At 42.8% G+C, this 27,239-nt stretch overlaps 1 protein-coding gene across 4 annotated transcripts in view; it reads left to right on the forward strand.

Moving 5' to 3' along the window:
* The first annotated feature begins 347 nt into the window (after nucleotides 1–347).
* SAMD12 (sterile alpha motif domain containing 12) overlaps nucleotides 348–27,239 on the forward strand; it is a 385,878-nt gene continuing 358,986 nt past the window's right edge. For all 4 annotated transcript variants that reach the window (XM_044245055.1, XM_044245054.1, XM_044245057.1 and 1 more), the window contains exon 1: nucleotides 348–469. In XM_044245055.1, the coding sequence (XP_044100990.1) occupies nucleotides 457–469 (13 nt within the window). In that variant the 5' untranslated portion in view covers nucleotides 348–456. The remainder of the gene's footprint in view (nucleotides 470–27,239) is intronic.

Genomic DNA, 27,239 nt, shown 5'->3' on the forward strand with positions numbered 1-27,239 from the left:
CCCTACCTGGTGCTTACCCGCTTGCAACTGCCTGCGAAGAGCTCAATCTCGGGTCTCTATTGAGCGCCGAACGAAGCCCAGCGCAGGGCAGCTTGGGAAATGTAGTCCCGGCCACGTCCCGGGGTCGCCGGCTTCGCCCACGCGGCCCCCCGAGGAGGGGTTATTCTACCTGAGCCGGCTGCAGCCAGAGGTGCAGTCCGAGTGTGGAGAAGGGGCCGTCTCCCGAGGAGGATTCAGGGTGCTCTCCCGGGTCGCAGGGAAGGAGGGAACTACACTTCCCAGTCCGCCCTGCGCGGAGCTGGAGCCGGCAGCCTCGCTTTGCGTGACCGCGGCAGGTTGGTCCTAGAGCAGATGAGCGCAGAATATTTAGGCGAGAGCGCGAGGAGGGGGGAGCGCGGGGCAGGAGGAGTATCTCGGCCGAGAAAATTATGCATGCGTTAGGGAAGCTCTGAGAGAATGGCTGTGGAAGGTAAGGGACGCTTGGGCATTTTAAGCTCCCTCTTAACCCGCGCACCCCGATACACACATCCCTGATGAATCCCGGGGAACGTGGGGAGGAGAGGAAAGAGGGTGGTGGCGAGCGGGCCCTTTCTTCCTACACCTCTTGGCACTCACCTGAGCCACGGAAGGCCAGGAGGCGCTTTCTTCAGTTGCTTTGAAAAGACATGTAGGTGCTCAGGACTTTGGGGTTGGAGGCGAAGAGGACCCCTAATGCGACACGGTGTACTGGAAATGGGGGGAAAGCCGAAGAGACCGGCATGAGGTCTCAGCCCCGAGGTGCCCCTTTCGCTGTCCCCTTTCACTGGAGGCGGCTGGGTGGCCACGGGGCTGGGGATACTCGTTTTGCCCCCCACACGTGGGAGAGGACCCCAGCCAGGTGCGTCATCGGGAAGCATGGTCTTCGATTGGGTCCAGGACCCCTGTCGTGCGCGCCCGGCAGCGGAGGCAGCAGATGTACTCAGAGGGTGGAGGTGACCCTACACCTGCCTCTGTTTATAGGACCATCCCGGGGTTAGCAAAGTTTACAGAAAAGAAATGGAATCCGCCAGGAATTAAAAAGAACAACCAGTCCCTTCCATGTGGGTGAATCCTTTCCTTCCAAGACCACCTTCCTCTCTTCTAATATAATTTTAGCCTCTGGCTTTGCAGTTTTGGCTCTATAATACTGTCTCCTCTGAACCTCCTGGGGGAAAGCAGGGGCAGGAGGTTTGTGAGGGATCCCAAGTTTTCCTTTCAGATTCTTGTTCCCTTGTAACAGAGACTTTTTTGGTGGAGGGTAGTTTATGGGGGGGGCGGAATATGCGGGCCAGATGTGTTTGTGGTGTCAAATTAGAGGTCAAACTGCGCCTGAATAATAAAATGCAATAATCCTGGGACTGAAGGAGAACCTACAGTTCCCCCCAGAGTTATGGCTCCTGAGTGTGTCTCAGGTAAGAGGGGAACTGGGGCAGGAAAAAGAGGGCATGCCTGCCAGCGCATCTGGCTCCTTGCCAAGGGGAAATGAGCCTGTTCCTTGTAGGCTAGAGGCAAGAGGGAACCACAAGGCTTGCTTTCCTCTCTCCTCCCTGCCCCAAGAGAGAGCAACTGAACTACTCCGATTCCTGCTCGCATTATAATTACTTAACCATCTGAAGTAGTAACAACCCAGTATTTCTGTTCAGTACCTTAACTCAAAAAACTGTTGCCTTTGGGTTGAGGTTCAGAGCGCCCTAGATGGTTACTTTTAGTTATATTTACATCTATGGTTTTTATGTGTCTGTAACAGACATGGCTTTGAAAAAAAAAAATAGACCAAAGATGTTTCTAAGTTTTCGCTACTGTGAAAATGTAATATTAAGGTGAGATTCTGGCTTTCTGCCTCGTTACAGTTGATGGTAAGTGAAACAAGACTTCAGATGAGAGGAAAAAAGATAAAAAAGATAAAGTTCATCCTGAGCTTCAGGCCAAAGTTAGGTTGACCTGCGGTACCCCTTCTGCCTACCCTTAAGATGACCTTGATTATCCTCTCTTCTCTGCACTTTTCTGTGTTCCCAAGTGAGGTACACTCCCACTGGTTGCCAGTCCACAGTGTATTTGAAAACCATTTCCTGTTCACTGTAAGAAGTATAAAATTAGTCATATTTCTTGTCTGATGGGTTATTATACCAGCAAAGGCAGACCTTGTGAGAAAACAAGAGCTTTGGAATGAAGTACACGTAGACTGCAGAGGCTTTTTTTTTTTTTTTTTTCCCCTAGAGACTTTTTGGTTCAAGTGCTTGTCTCTGATAAACTGGAGAACCTGAGTTTGGATCACGATGAGGTCTCAACTCCAGGACTGAAGGAAGTTGTTTAAACTTCGGCTGCAGGGAGGATTCCCTAGCTCTGTTTTTGCAAAGGCAGTTTGCTCAGCCTAGATTGGGCACTTCTTGGCTACTCACCTGATCTTTCAAAAGGCTCAGGAAAACTTCCCAACCCTGTCTCAACCCTTTGTTCCCTCTGCCTTCCTAGCTCTCTGCCCTAGTCTGTGGGAGGTACCTTCTGCACTAAATGTCCTTAGAACGGGTGCTTACATCTATTTTAACATTTCCATACTTAATCTCTCACTAGACTATAAGAGGTGTAAGCCCTTTGGGGTTGGGACCTTGTACTTTTTGACTTTATATTCCCAGCTCCTAGCACAGTACCTGACCCATAGTATGTTCTCAGTAAATGCTTACGGAATGTATGGGAAATATTTCAAGGCCACTTTTTTAACTGACTCCGTAGGTGTGCATGGGGCTTTCTTAGGAGCCCATGAGCTGTAAAGTAAGGGACTTTGGAGAGATTTGAAGGTAAGGGAGGTTTTTAAAAGGAAGCACCCCTCCAGTTTTTTTTGTCCTCATGCTCGAAGAATCTTTTAGAGCAGGAGTTCTCCTCTGCAGGGTAACAGTCCTCCACGTGTGGGATTGGGATATTTTGGGGCTGCTGTTGGTATTTTTTTTGTCCATGGGCCAGGGATGCTGTATGTCCCTCCATGCATGGCCGTCCCATACAAAGTTCACAACCCAAAACCAAGTTAACCAGCGGTGTCCCTAAGTTCGTTAAGAAACACTGATTCAGAGAAGGAATTTGGCCGGAGGAACTGGCATTGGAAATTGGGTACATGTTACTTAACATCTGAACTTTAGTTTCTGCATCTGGGGAAAAAGGACACACTACTGATAACTTCCCAGGGATGTTGGGAAGATTTAATAAAGGAGAGGGCTTCTGGGGGAATGCTACAAACATAGATCCTCAGTAAATGTTTTTGTACTCCCATCCTTCTTAACAAAACAAACAAAAAAAAAAAAAAGAAAGAAAGAAAGGAAACAAAAACCTTTACCATTTGGCATGTTTTGTATTCTGAATTTTCACTTATTCATACAAGCCTAATTAGCAAAATAGAAGGGTTTTTTTTTTTTTTTATCCTGTCTAACCTGTTTAAGTAAGCTTGACCTTATGTTAAGTGTAAAGTGTTAAAAGTAGTAAAAGTGTTAAGAACAAATAGCTCTTTCATTTTGTTAAACCTGTAGTCTTGAGTTTAAGATGACAAAGAGGTGCCCTTTGTTTTATGGCTACCCTGGGTTATAGTTTCTTTTCTGAAATTAATTACAGTATCTTGTTTCTATTCTCTAGCGTGGTGGTGAGCCATGCCTCCCTTTTACGGGCAGCTGGGCAGCTTAGAGTCATGCTCTCCAGCCCTAGAGCCCCTGGTCCCCATTCAGGTTGGGATAATGTTTATATCCATTGTCTTTAAAAAAAAAAAAATCATTGTATTTTAGTAAATCACCCCAATAGCTGGGATAATTAGGGCCACTGGAGAGGAGGTAGCGTGCAGAAACCACAGAGTAATCCGTTCTCCATGGACAGCTTGTGTAGATGATTGTGTCCATAGGTGATGTTTAACAGAAATGGATTGCATTGTTACACAAGGAGAGGAAAAAAGTGGACTCATCAGGGACCGTGTTGTGTTCTCTGTATTCAGGGACTGGTGCTTGGCAGTGATTGTTTCCTGAGTGGAGTATAGATGCCCTGAAGCAAGAGAACCGTATTCCTACTCCTTGTTCACATTTCCTTCTCTTCTTGCTTCATCTTCAGAGCTGCATCAGCAGAGTGGGGTGGATAAGCATTGGTGCGTCCTGTTTCTACTCCAGATCTAATAGACTAGTCTCTCTCGTGTGGGATAAAAATGATTTCCAAGTTTGAGCACTCCGTCTCCCCAAGGATTTCAAATGGAAGGCAGTGTGCTGTAGATGACCGATCTGGTTAAGGAATCTGAACTTTCCATCCTAAATGAACACATGGGCTATCAAATAGCCTCGAAGTCACTTAAGGCTCAGGTTTTAAAGGTTTTCCTCCTGTAAAAGAGAAAAATCAAAACCCTGCCTATCACCAAGATATTGGCGGAGAGGGCAAACGAGCTAGTCACACATAGGAAAGAGAAGAAGTTGTCAGTAAAGGCTCTCCACCCCAGTTGAATTCAGAACTGAGTCACAGAGACTCATGATGAAATATGAAAGTGACTTCTCTCTTTTTTTTTTTTTTTTTTTTTTAAGATTTTGTTTATTTGTCAGAGAGAGAGCATATGTGGGCAGAGCAGCAGGGAGAGGGAGAGGGAGAAGCAGACCCCTTGCTGAGCAGGGAGCCTGATGTGGGGCTCCATCCCAGAACCCTGGGATCATGACCTGAGCCAAAGGCAGCCACTTAACCAACTGAGCCACCCAGGCGCTCCAAAAGTGTCTTCTTGATTTCAAGGCTCGATGGGTTTTTGTTTTTGTTTGTTGTGTGGATTTGAATTGGATGAGAAAAGCAGACTTGCTAATATAGTTCCCAAGCAGAGCCCTTGCCCCTCCTAGGAGTTGCTGCCCCTGCAACAGCCTGGGACGGGGAGACCAAGGGCTCCTACAGCAGGCAGGTGGGATGCAAAGGGAAGGAGAGGCCAGAGCTGCGTGTGCTTTGTTCCTTTCCCTAGACCTGCATGTCAGTAGTTGTCTCTTCTTCTGAACCTAATTACCCTTGAGGGAGTGGAGAGAGACTGGAAGTATCCACATGGTTTTCCCTCCTGTGAAGCCTGGAGCAAGGAGGGCTCCGAGCTAGCCCACTGGCATTTTTCTAACTACGACTCCTTCTTGAGAACATTGTGTATGATCCTCTCTGCAACTTGGTGGTCTGGCGCTGGGTGCAGGTAGGCACTGTGCCTTAGGCCGGGCCCGTGGTGGACCCTTCATGAAGCTTGTTGGATAGATGAGGAGAAGAGAATTAATGGGTAGATGATGGATGCTTCTGATTTCCCCCAGTAGCCCCTTGGACCCCTGAGCGAGCTCCCACCTGTGTTCACCTGCGGAGTAGGAGCCGAAGAAGCAGTGGGCGTGTAGACCCGTTTCCCTGACGGGCCCTTACCTGTGCATCGATGTTATCGTTGAACTAGCTGCTGCCCCATTCTCTTTCACTTCACTTTTCACCAATGGGTCTTTTGTCTTATTTCTTTATTTACCACCGCCCCCCCCCAACTTAATTTTTTCCTCTGGGACATGAGATTGGAATTTCCTATACCAACAACTTCTATGAGTCACGTTGTTTTAAGACCTGAGCATGGTGACCAGAAGCCCATCATCGAAAATTCCTGGCCAGTGCGAGAAGCAGGGCCTCAAGCCCTGCCTGCATGCTTTCCGGGGCCGTGGTTCCTGCCACTTCCCTCGCTTCCTGGGGACCTCTCATCCCGTCCAAGGAGGGCCTCAGTTTAGTCCTGCTCTCGCATTGCCTGGCCCAGTCCTATCTTCTGTTTTGCTGTATGTACTCTTAAGCCAGAAGAAACAAGGGCTGGTGCTCCCAGGGGGAGACTGCGTAGCCCTTTGCTGCTGTAACTGTGTTCTGTTATGCTGAGTCACGGTACATGCTGTGCTGGCCTGCATAGGAGGGGCAGCCCAGGGTGGGAAGCCGGTGCTTGACCTCCAGGAAAGGTGCCATGTTGTGCATTTAACTAGAAGAAGGGTGGGCAATTGCAAACTCTTTTGCTGGCATTCATATAGGTTTTGTATTTCTGTTCAGAGGCAATAGAACACAGTCTGGGTGCAGGGAACTCTACTAGATTTGGGGGAAGGGGAAGTCTAATCAGGAAGGGAGCTCAGCCCTTTCTGTATCTCCCTGTCATCCCTTTGCTGAAGGCGATCAAGAAGCAGGTTAGGTGGAATGATAGAAGTGCTAAGTAGAAGCACAAGCAACCTTACGTGGGAGGTCTGAGAACAAATGGAGCATTTAGTTCTGAGCTGGATGGGAGATGGGATAGCCTAACCAAGGGAGGAGCGTTTGTGTGAGCTTTGGACCAGGATATTGATGGGTGGGGAGTGGCAGAAAGGGCATAAAACTGTGGTGCATGTAGAGTACGTTCTACCTAATGGATTTTTTCCCCCCAAAGTCCCAGTATTGTGGTTCTTTAGCCCTTTATGGGCAGGAAAGTGAATGAGGATGCTACTAAGTCATTTCTGGTACATTCCCTCTCTTGTGGGCTCTATTATCTGCTTGGCCAAACCTCAGCACTCCCCACAGCCCAGCTGGCTCTTGCATGTGGTCCTTCCAAAGGCACAGGAGCAAGCAAAGGAAGCTGCTCTCTTGTAAATCAAGCTGATTTCTCCCCAATTTTCCAAAGTGGAATGTAGCAGCACTCCAAGCTCTGAGCTGGCTCATGAGAGCAAACTTGGCTATATTTAGTCTGGTTTTTCTAAAGTGTGGGTGCAAGAAGCTGCTGGCACAGCTTGCCTCCCCTAGTGAAGAGTACGAAGGGATGGCAGCTGTTGGGTGACAGGGGCGGCCGCCTGCCTGCCTTCAGACTTTTCCAAGGGTGCTGAGGCTGGGAGGAGCCAGCTGCCAAGTTCAGCATTTTGCTCCTCGTCTGCCCTTGCTGCTGTGTTTGGTGGTTCTCTGCCCAGGAAACTCCCAGGTCTGCAGTGACTTGATGGATGTTTGTGACATGGGGTGGGAAGCCTCCGCTATGGTTTACATGGAAAGCTGGGGCCGGAACGGGCTCAGGCCGGCTTGTGTCTCCCCATGAGGGCTGGGGCTGTCTTTAAATGGACAAGCTCTGCAGCGAGATTGGGTGTGAACCCCAGCTCTGCCGAGGACCTGGGTAATTCACTGAGCAGCTCTGAGACCTTTTCACTTATTTAGGAAATGGGAATATTAATAGTAATGACATCCTAGGTACATAAAGAGCATTACATTGGAGGGCCGATTGGGAATTGTTAGACAACATGAGGGCAATGTTGTCTCCTCCCTGCCTTACTTAAAAAGTATCTGAGTCCTTTTCATGGCCTCATAGTGTAGTGTCTGGTGTTGTAGTAGATGCTCCATGTTGGAAGGTAGGTTCTCTGAGTTGGTAAGACCAACAAAATGTCATTAGTAAAATATGAGGCATTCTCACTTTTAATGTATTATTTGATGATCTGATTCCCTGCAGTAATGAGACCGAAGAGGGATGTAAAAGTTATACCAGGAGTATATTCACTAAAAGTTCATCACTTAAATGGTTACCACCCCCACCCCCAGAAAAACTTTCTTGCCACTTAACAGCTGCTATTTTATCGGCGGGGCTCTGTAATGGTCTGATAATCCCCGAGCCATATGATAAGTAAATTGATTGCAAAGCAGAATTTCAGATCTTGCAAAAGAAAATTTCAGGCACTCCATGAAACTGACATTGGGTCAGACCTGTATGATTCCATTTGTTTTCCAGAGAAGATCTGGCTGCGTTAGGCCTGATAACCATTAAAGAAGATCATAACCTAAGATGGTGATTGATAAGCACCAAAGAACAGTATTAAGATCATCTGAGGATTAAGAAGTTTTTGGTGAATATTGATGCCCTAATATATTTTGGGAAGAAAAAAGGGGGTCTGTATAAATAGGCTCTAAAGGGTCAAATGTAAAATAAAAAATGTTCTGATAGAAATCTTATAGAAGTTACATAACAGAAAAATGGATTCTTTTTGTCTAAGAATTAACGCACAGTGAAATCACAATTTAAATTTGGTTAAATAGATTTTAAAAACTCTGTTTCTCCCGAGATAAAACATTTGAACTATTTCAGGGTTTTGAAACTAGAGTCCCTATTTCAAATGTTCTCTTTTGTTAATAAGTTAAGAAATTTAAAATTTGAGTTATTTAGGTATCATTTACATACTTTAGAATGCACCTTTTGTAGCTCTTTGCATTTTGACAAATGTAATGTATTCAGTCTTAACACCATTACAATCATATTTAATTCCTACACCCCAAAACGTTTCCTTGTGCCTCTTTCTAGTTACCTTTCACCCACAGCCCCTGACAACCACTGCCAAGTTCAGTACTTGCACGCCTACCTTTTTCAGAATGTCCTGTAAATGATACACTATGTTGACATTCGAGTCCGGCTTCTTTTACTCATGCAGTGTACTTGACGTACACCCTTACTGTTGGACGCTTCCACTCAGTCCTTTTCTTTACTTAGTAGTAGTCCACTGAATGCACATACCACTGGTTATCCTTTCACCAGTTGAAGTACATTTGGGTTGTTTCCAGTTTACATTAAATTTGAAAAACCACTGCAAATAGTTTTGCGTGAACCATGTTTCTCTCGTGTAAAGAAGTAGGAGTGAGGTTTTTGAGCCCTATAGTAAATGTGTTTTAACTTTATAAGGAACTACCAAACTGTATTTTAGAGTTGGTATGCCTCACACGTAATACTGGGCCAGATTTTCCTCAATTTGGATTTTCTCTGTATTGACAAGTCATTGGTAATGAGGATCTCACAAAAATAAGGGTATTACATCAAGGGGTAGAGTTTAGGCATTTGGATAGAGTTAGGAAGAAGTAGCTTTCTGGAGGTGGGCTTTTGGTGCTGCCTTTTACAAGAGTATAGTATGGCTTTGGCAAATATACACCCTTGGTTTCGACCTTAGTCCAGATCTCAAGCATGGATATGGCCTAGAAATGCCACTGGCTTTGCATCCAAAAGCAAACTGTTAACAAATTCTCAGGTTACTTACTATAGAAGGAACTTTTCTTAAACCCTGGATATTGAGTCCTTGTTGTCAAATAAGGAAAGAAACCCAGATGAGGAAAGGCTTACCTTGGAGAAAGGCAAGAGTGTGAGGAGAGGAAAGGGAAGACCATGTTTGGGTCTACAAAGAGGAGCCTACGTGGATGGAGTAGGGCAAAAACTTCCCTGTCCCTGCAGGAAGTTGGCCTTATTTGCCAAGGGGCGTCATGAACTTCATTTTGTGAAACCTTAGGTTAGCTGACTGTTTCTTGTGTGATTGAAATTTTGAGAAGGGCAGGGCCAGAGGCTGGTTTTGCAGCTGTGTGCCATTCTGATTTAGAACTAGGTCTTTCATCAACTATCCCTTTATGTAGTGGGAGCAACGCTTGTTTCACTTGCAAAGACTACATTTTATCTGGTCTCAAACAGGGTGTAAGTCCTGACTGCAGAATTGTTTCCAAGCACGAACCATAGTCTTGGAGGTATCCTTTGGATGTTCACACAGTAGGATTTCCACTAGGATTTTTCTGCCAGTCCGTGTAACTGTGGCATAGAGTACTTGAATCTGGGATTGCTGCAGAATTCCTGTATGTGTGTGCCTTACATGGGGGTGAAAATGTTGCTAACCTGACTTCAGTAGATGTACTTCGCACTTGATTTTTATCTCAAGTTTGTATTGCCTCTTTGATGACCAGTTACTTATAGGTGTAGGAGAGAGCAACCAGTCACCAAAAAGTGGAAGTGGGGTATCCCAGCTCTTGGCCTTGGTGAGTCAGTAGGTGTGTGTCAGAGCGTTGTGGTGCCCGAGCTCTTGCTTTCTCTTTCTCTTTTCTGTTTTCTGAGAACAGTTAGCTTTTTGATGTCAGGGTGCTTAATACTTCGATGTGGATAAACTGGGATTGACCGTTTGTGTTGGAGTTATTGAGGAAGTGTGTGTGGATATAGCATTTATTTCGGTAGCTTGCAATGTTTTTTACATTCACAATTTTTTTTTTTTTTTAATGATTTTAGTTATTTGACAGACCGAGATCACAAGTAGGCAGAGAGGCAGGCAGAGAGAGAGGAGGAAGCAGGCTCCCCGCTGAGCAGAGAGCCCGATGCGGGGCTCGATCCCAGGACCCTGGGATCATGACGTGAGCTGAAGGCAGAGGCTTTAACCCACTGAGCCACCCAGGCACCCCAACATTCACAAATATTTATCAATCAATTCCTAATGGTTGAGTTTAACAGTCCTCTTAATGGCTGGGTAAGCCTATGAAAAGCAGGTGTACTGGACCTTGACCTCTTTTTAGGTCTTTCTTTCATGATAACATTTTCCTGGGACACTTCATGACCCCCACATTCCTAATCCCCTCCCTTGGGTGTGTTGTTGTTGTTTTGGTAAAACAGACGTGGGGCCCCGAATCAAAAAAAAAAAATGTCATTCTTACTAAACACATTGGGGAGACACTGAGAGAAGGGCAGGGTTCTTGATTTCCTCTTAGGATCTTAGATTATTAATCCCTTTACAACTGTATTTATAATTTGTGTGTGGACATTATGTGTATTTTTCACTGGGAAAAAGACTGGGGCTTCCACTCTGTTCTCACAGAGGCTAGGGATGAGTAATATAAGCCCTATGAGAACATGCATTTGACTTTTATGATACATCTTCAGCGCCTACAGCTGTGTCTGACACAACGAAGACACATGATTATTGAGAAAACAAGATAGCTAATGTTATTTTGTGCCTACTCTGAGCGAGGTTCTTGGTGTCTGTTCTAAACATCAGTTTTCATAATGCAGGGGGATGGGTGGTTTTCCCATCCAATGGTTGAGGGAATTTAGGTCCAGAGAAGATATGGAATTTCCCCCAGGCCACACAGCTAATTTGTGATAGAACCAGGCTTTGTTGCCAAATTTATTTATTTATTTATTTATTTATTGCCAAATTTGCCAGATTTCAGAGTCCTTTTTCACTGTACTATGTTGCTTTCTGGTTCCGTTCTAGTTCAGCAGGTTGGTTCTGGTATACTAGCTCTCTTATAGACATATTGCTAATTTAAGAAAAGGAACCATATAGTAAAATAAATCATTGCTTATTTGGGCTCTACAATAGGAAAAGCTCGAGTTTGGGGTTAGAATCAGTAATGTGTTTATCTTGATCCTGCTTTGCACAGTTTTGCTGCTTCTCTCGTAAGGAGCCCCAGGTCTTCAGGTTTTTATTGTTGATGTTTCACATGCTGCCTTCCAAGTTCATGTGCATGCCCAGCACAAACTGATGTAAATCTCTCCTTCATCTGGACAGTAAGTATTCACTGTGCACCTCTGATGAGCTCAGCACCATGAATGGCCCTGGTCAATATAGGAATCGAAGGCTGTAAACCTTCCCGTCGTGAGACTTACAGTGTAGAGGCTCGAGGCTGTACTGTGGAAGGTATCCCAGTAGAAGAGGGGTGAATGTGGGCAGGACACGTGGGCAGGGTAGGCTGTGTGGGGGCTCTGCACTCCGAATCAGGGGAGCTGCCCCACCCACAGCAATGGCCCACCCATGGCCCTGGACTCCCCTGGAGAAGTCATCATAGTTTTAAAGAAAAGCATGAGTGAACTACTGCAGAAAGCTTGGTCCAAACCTGAAGAAATTGAAAAAACAAGCTGAGGTAATAAGAGCCAAGGAAGAGATGCGGGAAATATTTTGCAGTGGGAAAGGATGCTAGGATTAGGGATCGTTTCCCTACAGGGTGTGGCAGACACGTAATTGCTCCCAACTCTACAGCCCTGCAAAAAAATAAAGCCTAACTCCTTAGCAGCCAGAGCCCTTCCCAGACTGCTAGGGCCTTCCTGCTCCAGACCGATTTCCCTCCCTTTTCCCCTAGGAATCGGGGCTCACAGTCCCTGGAGCTCAGCGATCAGCGGTGTGCTGGCTCGCCCTGCATCTGGAATCGTCCCCCACCCATCTTTATTCTTCTCTCACCGCACGTGCCTTTCCTGCACGGGTTCATGTGGTGTCCTTCCATCCTCTTGTGCACATGTCTACAGCAAGAGGACAGGTGGGCGAGAGATGGAGATGATCTTCCTGTATGAGAAGAGCGTGTCTGCCAGGCAATGACAGTGTGGAAGGGGTAGGATGAGAAGCTGCAGGAGACCGGAGCAGCAGCCGGTGGTGGTAGGAAACCATGTCAGAGCGGAGCGCCAGCATCCCGTGAGCGAGGTGTGCCCTGGGAAGTGTCCAGGGGTTTGGCAGTAGTGAAAGCTATTCTAATGAGATGGGGACGCGGATCCACATTATAATAATACAAGGATTAAACGGGGGATGAGGACTCTTGACACAAATCATTGATGTGCAGTGAAGGGAGAGAGAGTCCTATCAAGACAGCGATTGAGATTAAAGGAATTTTAAACATGGTGAGAAGACCTATAAGGAGGAAGATGGAGGCCCTGACCTAGACGGGAAACAAATTCAAAGGAAGGTCTTTCTTTCTTTCTTTCTTTCCTTCTTTCTTTTTTTAAGATTTTATTTATTTATTTGAGAGAGAGATTGAGAAAGAGAGCACGAGATGGGGAGGGTCAGAGCCAGAAGCAGACTCCCCGTCGAGCAGGGAACCCGATGTGGGACTCGATCGAGGGAACTCAATCCTGGGACTCTAGGATCATGACCTCAGCCAAAGGCAGTTGCCCAACCAGCTGAGCTACCCAGGTACTCTTGTTGTTGTTGTTGTTGTTGTTGTTGAAGCTAGAAATATTTGAGAGTTTGTAGATGATGTGTGTGAACTGACCCCGTGGAGAGAGATAATTTGCAGTTACAAAAAAGGGAAAACTAGGAGAGCAGGGAGCATCAAGAGTTTAGATGTATTACCTCCTGGGGAAGGTACTTTTTTCTGGAAGGGATGGGTGGTGCCTGGTGCACATGAGCGTTATAACTAAAATATTGAACGATCAAGAAATACTAATGCTTATTCTATGTGCTAGGGCACTGTCCTAACTGTTTATCCTATATTAACTCATTCCCCTTCACATCAGTCCTATGTGGTAGGTACCAGTATCCTCTCTATTTGCAAATAGTGAAAGAGGCACAGAGAGAGGTTAAGCAACTTGCCCATGGTCGCTCAGCTGGTCAGTGGTAGAGTTGGAATTTGATAAAAACAGAAGATGTCTATTTTCCTAGTTAGAAAATTTTAGGGAATACTGGATTAAGACATTATCATCCTTAGAATTCTCTTTAAAAATGAGGTTATTAAACGGTGACCTTTAAGAACCTATAGGTCAGAGGTGCCTGGGTGGCTCAGTGGGTTAAGCCTCTGACTTTGGCTCAGGTCATGATCTCAGGGTCCTGGGATCGAGCCCCGCATCGGGCTTTCTGCTCAGCAGGGAGCCTGCTTCCTCCTCTCTCTCTGCCTGCCTCTCTGCCTACTTGTGATCTCGGTCTGTCAAATAAATAAATAAAATCTTTAAAAAAAAAAAAAAAAGAACCTATGGGTCATTGCCATCTTTTTGTGAAATCGTTTATTTTGTAATAACTCCAGGTCAGACAGGTATGGAAGAGGACTTGGAATTCACAAATGTCGGAGGAGGGTATAATTTTCAGAACAGGAGTCATCTTCTGGAAAGGTTAGGCCTTGACAGGTGCTTGCCTGTGGAACAGGGGTTGGGAGCACAGGCCAGCCAGGAGGTGCCCTGAGGGTACACTGATCCTACAGCCTAAGTTTGGGCTTTCAGGAAAATAGTACCCATAATGTCAGGAAAAGTAAAAGTCCTGAAAATAAACTTGACCAGTTTCACAGTTTTGCAAGATGAGGACATGCTCCCTATTTCCTTCTATCTCCTACCCCCTTCCTGCTTTTAATGCTTTAAGATTTAGGTTTCCAGGGTGCTGATGCCATTGTCCCCGATTCTAATGATAAGGGAGAGTGATTTTCTGGCTGATGGTTGCTTCTATTGCTTGCTAAGTACCTTTGCACAACCCCATGAAACTCCTGATTCCCTCTGACCTGCTTCGCCTGGCCAGAGTTTCTTAATTGAAACTCAATAGCTGGTAGCTTTTGGCACCCGCGTGTTTGCTGGAGCTCACTCCAAGGCCATCATCATTGAAATCATACCGCCTTGGCTTTACACAGCATCCTGTGCTTTCCAAAGTACAGTTTCGCATCTGAACCACAGCTGATCCACTGGCAGCTGGAACAGACACTGTTGTTCCCATTACGTAAATAAGGATGTGAAAGTTCCCTCACCCAAGGTCACAGAAGGTATTAGCGGCAAAACTTAGATTTAGATCTTGGTGTCTTGAGTCTTTTATGGCTTCTATTACTGCTTCCATGATTGAAGGGATGGCACAGTGCCTACTTTGAAGGGGTTTGCAAGTGGGATGTTCTACAGAGGATCAAGAATTTTTCTGAAATTAGAGATGACAGCAGCCAGAGTGAGGCCAGAGGTCCTAGAGTTCTCTGGAGGCAACCAGTCCTTAAGTAGTGAGAAGTTAAAGCCCTTTTTTCCCTCTTCCATTATTTTGTTGATTTGCCATAACTCCATCTTCTAATGAGCTATATTAAAGTGGCATTTAAACATTCTTTTTCTGGGTATGAAAATTCTTCATAGTCACGATAGACAGAGAAGGGAAGAAACTAGGGATCACGATAGCTGCGTTTATTAGGCACTCCATGATATTAGCAACTAGGGCTGCTTTTCAACCAGCATTCCCTGGTATGGCTCTATTGGTTTTTGATAGCGAGTGACTGCTGACGATTTGTGGTCCAAACCATACTGGTTGTTTGTTTTGAATATCCTACCTGTTCACAATCCCATGAGATGTTTCTTAATATTCGGTCCATTTCCTACATGAAACAGTTGAGGCCCAGAGAGCTTAAATAATTTCCTCAAGGTCACCAGCTGGTAAATGGTAGAGGAAGAATTCAAACCCAAGTTCAATGACTTCAGTGCCCACTTTGTTGCCACTAAAAAAGTTCATATTTCCTTCTGGGCTTTCTATTAAGTCAGTCATGATAGCTGGTGTAATTTGTCATTCCAGCAAACCTCAGTGGGTGTTTAGTTGGTAAAATATGAAGGTGTTTTTGTTTTGTTTGTTCATTATGCTTACACAGTAATCAAAATCTCATTCTCCATAGATACGGCATTTAATAAGACCCATGACAGAAGCTCTTGTGAGAGCAACAGACACCTGAGTTTCAGAAGGGTATCCTCTCGTTCTGTCCCTGTGACTTGATGGTCATTGTCAAGATCAGAGCTGTAGAAAAAGCCGACCTTTTGAAAGAAAAGGTGTGTCTGTTGGATGGCATGAGAGATCTGTGCGAGATGAGAACAGGGTCCAGGTTAGTTGTAGAACTTACACCTGTTACACATTTCTTAAGCTAGGTTCCTCTACCTTTATTACAGATTATTGATGATTCATGTGAACTACTTTTATTTGATTATTGCTATGACTACTATTCTGATCTTTCAATATACTCTAACAAGGTTTTCTACCTCCTTTTTTTTTTTTTTTTGTTTCATTTTGGCTTCCTGGTCTATCTAGTCATTCCATACTGTGTCCTTGAGCTTTTTCTTATTGGTAGGTGCAGTCTTCAGCCACTTTTATTAGTGTTAATAAAACTGATTTTATTCTTAATAAAATTATTTCTCATTTATTTTTACATTCAGAAACACTGCAGTTCTTATCTTTAGCCAGTATTTATTTTTGACCTCTTAGTGTTAATATTTTTAAATTAAGGTTTCATTTTTCAGGTGACAAAATGTACACAAATTTTTTATATACAAACAGATAAATATCCTTTACCATTTAGTAAATGTTTGCTGTATACCGAGGATTGTTAGTTCTAAACATTCTGTGTAATGCCTGCTGTACTGTATTTATTCCCATTTTGCATATGAGGTAATAGGCTGTGGGTAATAAATTTCCTGAGGCTACTTAGTAAAAAGTTGAGAGTGGAACTTGGGTATATATATAGAGAGCTGGAATCATCATAATAATGGCTAAATGTACTGAGTCATACCATATATGCCAGGGAATATGACAAGTACTTTATAAACTGAAAATTTCAGGGGTTTTGTATGAACATAATTTAAAAATCACTGTCTTTTAAAAAATCGCTTTATAATATTGCTATTACTGTTGGCTTAGCGTCCTATAAACTCACCACTAATTTGAACCAGAAGTTTCTCTGTTAAATCTCCTTCCAGTACATGCATGCATCAGGTATTCTGTCAGTTTCCGAAGCAATTTCCCCCCCAAAATCTGACTTGTTTCAAATAGGTCTCTATTTGAGACTCTATTCAAATAGGTCTCTATTCTACTTGATTTAAAGTTGTTTGGACCGCCTTTCACCTCCATCGTTCAGATGCATTGTTTTGTTTGTTTGTTTGTTTTTTGTTTTTTTGTTTTTTTGTTTTTCAGATGCATTTTTTGATGTCTGTGTTAGATTCCTGCTTGTAGGACCCTGGGTCTTCATCCTATCTTGTTCTCGCCTGGTTTTGATGGAACACCTCCTACAGTTACCTCCTGAGAACAGATACATAGGAAGCGTGCTTTTGAGAATTTGCATATGTGAAAATATTCTATCCTTGTACTCCATTGATAACTTGATTCAATTTGAAAAAGTTAAACTGTTTTCCCTTACAATTTTGAGGCTTCTAATATCTTCTCGTTTCCAGTCTTGGTTTTGAGAAATCTGAAGCCTTACGGATTCTTGATCACTTGTATGAAATAATACATTTCTCTTCTTGAAGATATTTAATCGTTTTTCCTAATGTTGAGAAATTTTACGAGACTGTACCTTGTTGTGAGCCTACTGTTTCCTTATAATATTGTGTATTTAGTGGTCTTTCAAAATGGAAATTCCTGTCATTCATTTCAGGGAATTTCTTTTGAATTATTTCATTTCCTTTTATCCAATTCTGTTCTTTATTTCTCTACCTGCTGTCTTTAAGAGGATAAAGTTATTGGGCTAGTTTTTGGGTTGTTTCCTATTTCTCATCTGTTCTTTTTGTTTGTACTTTTTTATTTTTATCTTTCAAGCATCTAATATTTTTAGTTTTTCTAAGATCTTCTTTCCTGAAATTTTTATTGCTTTAAAATGATATAATATCTTTCCATATGTCATTGAGAATATTAATGCTAATAACATATTTGTTCAATGGAAATTTACTTTGCTCTCCATGTTTCTTTCCACATTGCCTTCCCCCGCCAACCCATTCATTCTGAACTGTGTTCTCGTTAGATATTCAGGTGTTTTTACATAGTAGGTTCTCTGCTCATACTTGAGGTTTTTTTTGAAAGTTCTCAATGGATAGACCTGTCAATCCTGGTCTTCATTATAAGACGTATTGGCTGGATTTTTAGGACCAAGGAGGGGATTATCTTCTCTCAGTGTTTAGTTGTTTTTTTTTTTGTTGTTTTGTTTTTTTTTATTGAACTGATTAATCACTCAGAAGATCCAATATTCAAACTCCAAAGTCTGATTCTAGAGTCTGTGTCCTTATTCACTTAATTTCTTAATTTCCAAATAAGGTTCAGTGTCTTTCTGTAGTTAATTGTTTCTAAAAAAGTTAGCAATCTAAATGTAGACTTTATAAGCATTATGATTTTTTTTTTAAGATTTTGCTTATTTGAGAGAGTGCACAAGGCAGGGGCGAGGGGCAGAGGGCAAGGGAGAAGCAGACTCCCTGCTGAGCAGGGAGCCTGACATCATGCTCCCTCCTAGGATCCTGAGATTTGTGACCTGATCCTGGGCCAAAGGCAGACCCTTTTTTCTTTTTTTTTTTTTTCCCAAAGGCAGACACTTAACCAACTGAGCCACCCAGGTGCCCCTAGGCATTATCATTTCTGAAGAGAATTTAACCAGAAATCTCCCCTCACTACAAAAATCATGGTACATGGTATGTGCTCAGAAAATTGTGTAATGAATTGATATTTTGCTCAGAGCATTAGAACTTCAGAACAACATGTAATAAGATGTAGAAAAGCCCAAGTTCCCTAACTCCCACCCTAGTGCTGTAGTGCATGTGCACACACTCAGATGTGACCTAGGTGCTCATGAAAACCCAGATAAATTGAACCTCAAGAGAGGTGTCCTGTTCATGGGACTTCTTGTGGCATGAGTGCTTTATATTTGGGATCAGGAGTTAGTATTGAGGTGGCACCTGAAAAGGGCAAGAGGAGAGGACAGGACTGACTGGGCTTTTAGTAACTTGGCAAATACCTGTGCATTCAGATTATGGCATTTCAGATGTTCATTTAAGCATGCTTTCTGCTGTTGGCTTCTAGAGACTCTCCCATCTGCTTTCTGTGCACTGGGTCTTTTTGAACTTAGAATGGAGAGCTTGTCCCCAAGGGCCACCTGAGCTTCCTCTTTGCATCCCAACTAGCTTTTTCTTCTCTCTTCCCTTCTGTGTCTACCCACTGGTCCCTCATCATTGGAGTGAGAATGGAACTGAGGGCTTGATAATGATGTGCTAGCCTTTTTAGAAGAACCAGCTGTCGAACCAAAGGGACTTGGCTACTTGTCCTCCATTTTGAATCTGGGCTCCCATTCTCAGGGACTGTAGAGTCCAGGTTCCATCAAGGAAACAAGCAGGGTGAGACCACAGCACTAAGAATTCTCTTCTGATGAGAATGTGGGGCAAACTGTCTAAAGATAATTGTGCAGAAAAAACTTGAACTTATGATACTCAGTTGCCCAACCATGTTGGATTTGTCAGGAGATGAGGGGAAAAAAGGAGCTGTACTGGAAAATTGGATAATAGTGAAGATTACCAGGTATGGTGTCTGGAAATATTTAAGGAAGAATCATTCACTAGGCATGAAGAGAAAAATAATTTATGCAGTTAAAAAGCTGCATCACTTATTTAGATCTGAAAGCACAGTTTGATGTAAACCTCAAGGTTTTTAAATTTTTACATAATTTAATATATTTTGTTAAAAGTCCTAGAGCAAGATACTATTAGAAATTCAAGAAATCTTAAAAAAAAATAAAAGCAACATAGCAACATTTCCTTACCTTTTAAATTAACCTTTTAAAATAATAGTGCTTTAAAATAATATGCTTATTAAATATATTCTTTGGAAAGTAAATAGAAAAAAAATGATCCATAGACCTTCAAAAGACAGGAATTGCTAGTATTTGACATTTTTTTCCAGCTCTTTTCTCTTTGTATGGTTTTTAGTTTTCCTTAGCAGTCATAACGCATTTTGCTTGCCTCTTAGTAGGATTTTTGGGTATTCAATTGGAGTTGACTGTGGTTATGTTCTGATAATGTATGTATGGGATTTATTCTTTTTTTTTGTCAGGAGGCTGAATAAGCAGTTCTTCCGTTCTTGGCTTGAATAAGTTCTCTGTGCTTTTAACATAAAACATTGTTCAGATTAGAAAGTGAATAATCCTTAGAGCAAAGGAGTATGATGTATGTTTTACAACCACTTAAAAAAATGTCAAATCTAAAAAAAATCAAAAGCACAAAAATGGCTTGGGGGAAATATGTATAACAAAGATAAGACGAAGTCTCCTGAGGGACAGACTGTCCTAGGACCACAGAGAGTTGTCATAGATGTCTAGTAATATTTATTAAATATACAGTAATTACTTGCAACACAGTGGTCTCAAGAAAAAGAGAAATCTTTAGAGCCATAGAAGAGAGAACTATCGTGTAATAGAGTTACAGCTGAAACCAGGAGTAGGAATTCTGGTCCTACTAGTTGGCTGACTAGTTGGCTACCTCAGAGGTACTTGCCCTCAATATTAACACCAATAAAATGAGGCTGTTGGCTATATAATTTTAATGAGTTTCTATCCTCCTCTGACATTCAGTGACTCAATGAATTTATGATTCTGGGACCAAACACGGAGAACATAAAGATCCAAAAAACCTAGCAGCTACCTTGACTCACTTCCCTCCCCCCTCACGTCCAGTTACTTACCAAGTTTGACCCATTTTACGAGTCCGGGTGGGCAAATAATCACCTGTTTTCTTAAAGTTTTATTGGAACACAGTTATGATCATTAATTGACTTATAATTTATTGCTGCTTTTGTACCATGGTGGCAGAATGGGGTAGTTGCCACTATGTGGTTCACAAAGCTTTAAATATTTACTCTTTGGCCCTTTCTAGAATTATGTTGGTCAACCCCTGATCAAAATCATTGGCAGATTTCTCATCCTCACTACCTTAGCCCTAACTTAGGTCTTTACCTCTTCTCACCTGGTGAATCCATGAGCTTCTAAAATGAGTTTTTCTGACTCCAGTTTTGAGCCTCCCAAAGGTACTGCATATGGCAGCAGCGTAATTTTTTTTTTTTTTTTTTTTTTTTTTAAAACCTTAACACCAACTTGCTTAAAACCCTTCATGGGCAACCTGCTGAACTCAGGATGAAATTCAAATTCCTTATCTTAACATACAAGGTTAGAAAGCAACAGGACCTTAGTGACCTCTGAAGGCCTTTCTAGTCCCAAAGACTAGGTATAGTTGGACATGACCCACGCTGTAGGAATTGGAAAACCCAGTAAGTAAAAGAGGCTGTTAGCTCACCTCACTGAGAGCCTGGCTGTAGATCTGGCCTGGGGTAAAATTTTAATCCAAATTTCTAGTAATTTCACATGGACTTTCTACATTTCCTTCTGTGGCTCCTTTTGTGTGCTTCCCTGTTCACCCAGAGGGTGTCCTCTGGAGAGGTCAGGACTTCTATCACGTTTCTGTCACTGGGTCTTCCCTGTACACATCTGGAAGGACAGAAGCCAAGTCTCTTCTTGGTAATTCCCATGCCACTGCAGAAGTCTCTCTGACTGGACAATAGAGGTCATTGTGGTCAGGGATATGGCATGTGCTGATTGGCTTAGCGCCAGTTCACGTATTTAAACCCTGGGGTTGGGGTAAGATCCCACCTGAACTATAAAAACTGAGAAGAGAGGGGGCCTTATTCCCGAGCACATGTCAGGCTGTGTTGGAAACAGGGTGAATGAAGGTGGACTGGGACCAAATAACCCAGATTCACAGAGCATGCCGTGAGCAGGATTGCGCTGAGAGTCAGAAGCCATGGTAGTTGCCGCACGTGGGGAGGCTGGTCATCAGCCTTCCAAGGTTTGGGGGTTAGGGTCCCTCACTCAGTGGGTCCTAATTCTGGCCAGTCATTAGAAGTACCTGATGCCTGGGCTCCTTGAGGACGATTTAACTTGGGTTTTCTCCCAGTTTGCTGGGTAGGAGTGACTCTGCAAGTTCTCCAGGACAGTCTGATGTGCAGACATAGTGTTGACTGGGTTTAGGTCTGTCGAATGGGAGCAATCGTATTCCAGCAGGAGTGTTGTATATTGATGTGTATAAGGAATACAGCCTACATAGGTGCTCAAATAAATGGTAGTTTCTTAGTCGTGATTCTTAACCTTTACAGGAATACTGTATGAGTTCCCTAAGACCCCTCTCCAAAATATCACAGACTGGGTGACTTAAACAATAGAGAGTTTCCCCCATTTCTGGAGGCTGGATGCCCAAGATCAAGGTGTCGGCAGGTGTGGTTTCTCTTGAGACCTGTCACCTCGGCTGGCAAGCTGCCTTTTTCTTTTCTTTTCCTTTCCTTTCCTTTGTTCTTTTTCTTTTAACTTTTGCGCATATACATCCCTGCTATCTCTTCCTCTTTTTATAAGGATGCTACTATTGGATTAGGATCCACCCTTCTGGCCTATTGAACCTTAGTTACCTCCTTTAATGTCCTCTCTCCAAATGTAGTCACATTGGGGTTAAGATGCATATGAATTAGGGAGACCTAATTCAGTCCGTATGATCCCGTATGGATCATTTGGTTCTCTGTTAGCTAGGGTTCCTTTACCCATAAAAATGCAGACACACACGTCCATCAAACTTTGTATATATTTATAGGACTTCAACGGTCCCAGTTAAACGGGAACATCTGAGGCAGCCTTGCAGAGGAAAACACATAACATACTAGAGAAAAGCATGTGTAGAAAAGAAGGCATGTCGTTCTCTTTAGTCCATTCATTTAATGGCTGTTCACATGCAAACTTTGTATGCATGATTTTTTAAAGATTTATTTTAGCTGTGCATGTGTCAGGCACCGTGCTAGGGTTAGATCAATGCGTGACACAGGTCAGACTCCTCCTCTTGCCACTTAAAACTTCTGCTGGACATGGACAGGAAACCCATAACACCATTCAGTGTCCGTACCACGTGCCATGTGAAGAATCAAAGTGATGGGATGGTGTTCACCCGGGAAGGACTGTCTTCATGGTTAGGACTGTCTTCATGGAGATGAGACTTGCACAGCAAGGACTCAGCCCTGCACATGGGAGTAAAGGGCTTATGGCTGATGAAATGCCCGTTATTCTCTGGTTTATTTCAGTATCAGCTGGCAGAACCACCTCCTCTCTCCGCAGCTGCTCCCTGATTTGGTTCTGCTGCCTGCAGAGCCAGAATTTGGGATCTGCTCTGGGATCGGCATAGCTCTTGTGGATTGCTTCTCTGCCTTTGGATGTCTTTCTCTTTTCCTATCTCTGAAATGTTTAGGTCCTGGGCTTGAAGGGGTAAGACTTACCCATCAATTCAAACATCAGCTCCTCTGAATTTTCATTGACATTACCAGAGTCCAGTGACTGTTGTGACTTTAGCACGAAATAGAGTAACCCTTGTGGGAGGAGCGGTCAGAAGAGTGATGTGGGAAACTCGAACAGTAACTGTATTGTAGTGCATGTGTCTGTAATAGTATGCTTTGGCTCTGAAGGATCTAGAGGGACCCCAAACAGCATCTGGATGGAATGGAGAAGACTTCTAGAAGCTGTGTCCTAAAGATCCCCCACTGGCCTTAGGTTAAAGAGCAAAATCCTGGGGCGCCTGGGTGGCTCAGTGGGTTAAGCCACTGACTTCGGCTCAGGTCATGATCTCAGGGTCCTGGGATCGAGTCCCGCATCGGGCTCTCTGCTCAGCAGGGAGCCTGCTTCCCTTCCTCTCTCTCTGCCTGCCTATCTGCCTACTTGTGATCTCTCTCTGTCAAATAAATAAATAAAAATCTTTAAAAAAAAAAAAAGAGCAAAATCCTGTTGGGAATTGTAGGCCCCTGTGGGTCTGGTACCTGCCACCCTCTCCAGTTTTCTCCACCTCTCTCCCGAGAGAGGCCAGACTTGGTTCCTTACGTTAGGTTGGGGTCAGTTCTGCTCTGTGTCTCTCACTCTGGGGTACAGGTTGAAGGGGCAGTAGTCTCTGGGGCATGCTATTTTTCTGGTTATCACAAGTGTGTAAGAGGCCAAAGCAAACTCTGTATGCATGATTTTTTAAAGATTTATTTTAGAGCAGTGCCTGGGTGGCTCAGTGGGTTAAAGCCTCTGCCTTCGGCTCAGGTCCTGGGATTGAGCCCCGCAAAGGGCTCTCTGCCTACTTCCTCCTCTCTCTCTGCCTGCCTCTCTGCCTACTTGTGATCTCTGTCTGTCAAATAAATAAATAAAGTCTTAAAAAAGATTTATTTTAGAGAGCACCTGTGGTAGAGAGAGAGAGAGAGAATGGAAGAGAGTCCTAAGCAGACTCCGTGCTCAGAGGGGACTTTAACTAGGGGCTCAAGCTCACAACCATGAGATCAGGATCTAAGCTGAAACCAAAACTCAGATGCCTAACTGACTGCAACACCCAGGCTTCCCTGTAAGCATGTTTAATTCCACTGCTCACATCTGTCCACTTCTAGCTGTTGGCCAATGTAGCTGGTATGGCCCAGGCCAAAGTCATTAGATAGGGATACACTCTCTGCTCTACAGGAAGGCGGGGGGAGGGTGAATATTTATCAAACAATAAGTTGATCTACCCTAACATGTAATGTGCTTAGAATAGTGCTCATCTAGGTTTGCCTAACAATGTACTTTGAATGGTCTTACTTTGGGGAAGGGACAAAGAAGGGAGTACAGAGTTGGGGAGGATTATTAGGTAGGGTGAGACTTGAGCATGTTTATAGCCTTATGGGAGGAGTGAGTGGGTGGAAGATGGAAGATAGGGCCGAGCTTGAAGATTTGGGCTGAAATTTGAAAACATGAAGTGGGATGCCATCTTTCTAATGGCTTCCTAATGGCTTCCAATGGCAGAGGCCAAGGAGGTAAGTGGTTGGTTTGATAGATTTTTCTCTGATCTGAGCTCTGTATACCTGATTTTTTTTCCCATTCTCTTTAATCTGAAAGGCGAGGTTTAGATTGTAACAGTTGGTGTTTACAGTGTTTTAATGTCTATCATATTGAGAACTGACTAGAAGCATCTTCAGAAATAATTTACACCACCATAAAATGAATTGCTAATCTTTCAGAGTATATTCTGTAGAATTGTTTTTGGTTTTTTTGTGTACCAGCCAAGAAGATCTAGACCAATGAGGAACCTGGTAAAATATTTTAGAAGCATCATCTGATTTGCAAGGCTAAGTAGGAATATAAATCCTTTCTCAAATACACAGCCATGCTTTCTACCATTTACTTGTGTTGTAGTTTCTTTAGTTGTCTCTTAGGGCAGTGTTTATATATGTGATTAAAATGTCCACATGATGCACGTCCGCCCACCAGTGTTCAACTGTAGGACTCATGGGTGGGAACATAAGGGCTGTGGGATATGTTGGCTTGTACCAGCAATCATCACAAAGCCCCTATTATGGGCCCGGTATTTAAAAGGACACAGGTATTGAAGTTGATCATTAACAACCACTTGATTTATTGGATGCCTAATTTTTGCAGTAGTGACTTGAAATGGCCACGTACTGCCTTGTGTAGTGCAGATAAATGCTTTGGGAGTTAGGATTAAGGAATATTAAGTATGTGTCGGCATGGGGAGACAGTTTTAATGAGACTTGTGAGCATCCTTTAAGATGCAGCTCATCTCAACAGATGAATATTGTCACATATTTATTCATCCTTATTACTGAAATACAACATTGGCTGTTTCCCTCTGCTCAAAGCATTTCTTCGTTTTCCAATTGTTCGGTGAACAATTCCAGACTTCTGAAACTAATACCAAAAATTCATACACTCCTAATCTGCTCCCTGATTATCCTTCTGTCTTATCTCCATGTTTTCTTTTCAAATGATTTGCTCTTCCTTATAAATGCTCTCATCTTGCCTAATCTGTACTTTCATTTAAATTGGTCCCTCTGCTTGGCTACCTTCCCTGATCTATGGATGCAAACCTGGCCTCTTCAAAACTTACCTGAAATACCAAGTTCTATGCCTTCTTGCCTGGTTTTTTGTTGTTGTTGTTGTTGTTTTTGTTGTTTTTTTCCTTGGAAGTAATCCTTTTCTCAATTTTTGAAACCTCTCATTACTTTCTCCACAGCTCTTACTCCCAACCTGCCTTGCTCTCATGCCATCTGCAAGTAACTTTTGTCCTGCTTATTTTTCGTCATTAGCCTTTAACTTTTATAGACTAGTATTTTCTTTCTTTTAAATGGAGACACTCACCGTTTATGTAACTTTTGCTAACTTTAAAGGTCATGTGTGCAGGAACACATATCTCTTCTCCAATTTCATAAAAGATAAGCATTTAACACACATACACACAAATGCAGGGAAGACAATATCAAAAGACAAGGCTTTATCCTGAAAATTTTGGCCAGTGGAAAACTCCTGAGGCTATCTGGTTTTATGTTGTTTTCTTTTCCATTTTACTGAGGACCAATAAAATGTTCGTCCTCTATCTGTCCTCTCTGGATAGACCTTTAGGAGCTATTCTTTCAGAAACTTTGAGACTATGAGCTTTGCCATAACAGATTTCTCTGATTCCCAGTTTATCTCTGTACCCTTCCATGATAATCTTGGGTCTCTAAAATCATTTAACAACAAAAATAGCACTGATCTGCAACCCAGAAGCAACCAGTTTGGTTAATAAAGATTTGACTGTTGTCTAAAATAACTAAATAAGAAGTCACTTTTATACACCCTCTGATCTACTTCTGTAAAGGAGCAACAGACTGAAAGTACCGTTCATTCTAAGAGCAAAAATTTTATGAAACTCCTGATGCGGCATTTTACCTTTTTTTTTCCTCTTATCCCTAAAAGGTACATATAGTTATTTAAATGATTAAGAACAATTTAAAAATAGAGAAAAGTCAAATTATTTGCATTCATCTCAGTTGCTGGGTTTGTTGTTGTTGTTGTTGTTTTCTCCAGGAAACATTTATGGAACAGAGCAAATTGATTTTAACATTGGGCAGAAAGATACTCATTTGTCAATTCGCACTACCCACTGGAACTTTGTGATGGAAATGTTCAGTAATCTGCACTTGCCAGTATGGTGGTCACAGCCCTGAGTGGCTATTGAAATGTGGCTGGTGTAACTGAGGAACTAAATTAAAAATTCTATCTAATTGTGATTAAAATAGCCGCAGGCTACTATCAGGTTCCCTTATTGGACAGTGTGGCTTCCCAGATTGACTAAGGAGTTTTGAGCTACAATTTGTGATGCCAACTTGGGTGGCATTTTATCCATTTTCTTAGTAAACCTGAGAAATTTCAAAGGAGCATTTTTTATTTAGCAAGTTATGTATGTATTCATAGCTCTATAGATCTTTCTGAGCTACTTCTCGTCCTCAGGTCACAAGTTTGAAGGTGCAGATTCTCAATCCACAAATTAAGATCTGTCCACTAACTCTGTTATGGGTCTCCTTTTAGTGACCATGGCCCTTGACTTATGCGCATCTGTGCATACACACACACGTACACACATACATTTATGAAGATAAAGTAAAACAGTAATGGGACTGGTTAAACTTGAGCGTCCCTGCAAGTTACTCTGAATAGAAAGTGCGAGCAAACAAGATTGCCTGTGCCCTCACTCCAGCCCCTTGGGGAAGGGGAGCACTCCCATTCTTCAAGTCAGACTGGAACCTATCAAGCCTTTTGCCTGTTTCTATGGTTGGACACATACTTATTTTTGCCTGATATATTCATTTTTCTTTAGTTACCAGGATTACACTTTCAAGAGAATTTTAAGTTCTCTTTCTTCTCAAGTCTTTTTCTTAACTTTTGTCTTCCCAGTCACATCTTTTTTTTAAGGGTAAAGATAGTTGTCCCTGACAAAATCAAGATGATTAAGATACTAATAAGAGCAAAGGAAATAATAAAGCTATAGTTAACATTTGTTGAACATCACTCAATATGCCAAGCATTGAACACTTTAAATACATTTCATTTAATTGTTCTAAACCATTATAAAGAAGTTAGGAGTATTCCAATGTTATAGGTTAGATAACCTTAACCTAAACTTAAGTAATTTGCTCAAGGCC

The sequence above is a fragment of the Neovison vison genome, chromosome 4 (assembly GCF_020171115.1).
Source record: "Neovison vison isolate M4711 chromosome 4, ASM_NN_V1, whole genome shotgun sequence".
In the NCBI taxonomy this organism is placed as follows: domain Eukaryota; kingdom Metazoa; phylum Chordata; class Mammalia; order Carnivora; family Mustelidae; genus Neogale; species Neogale vison.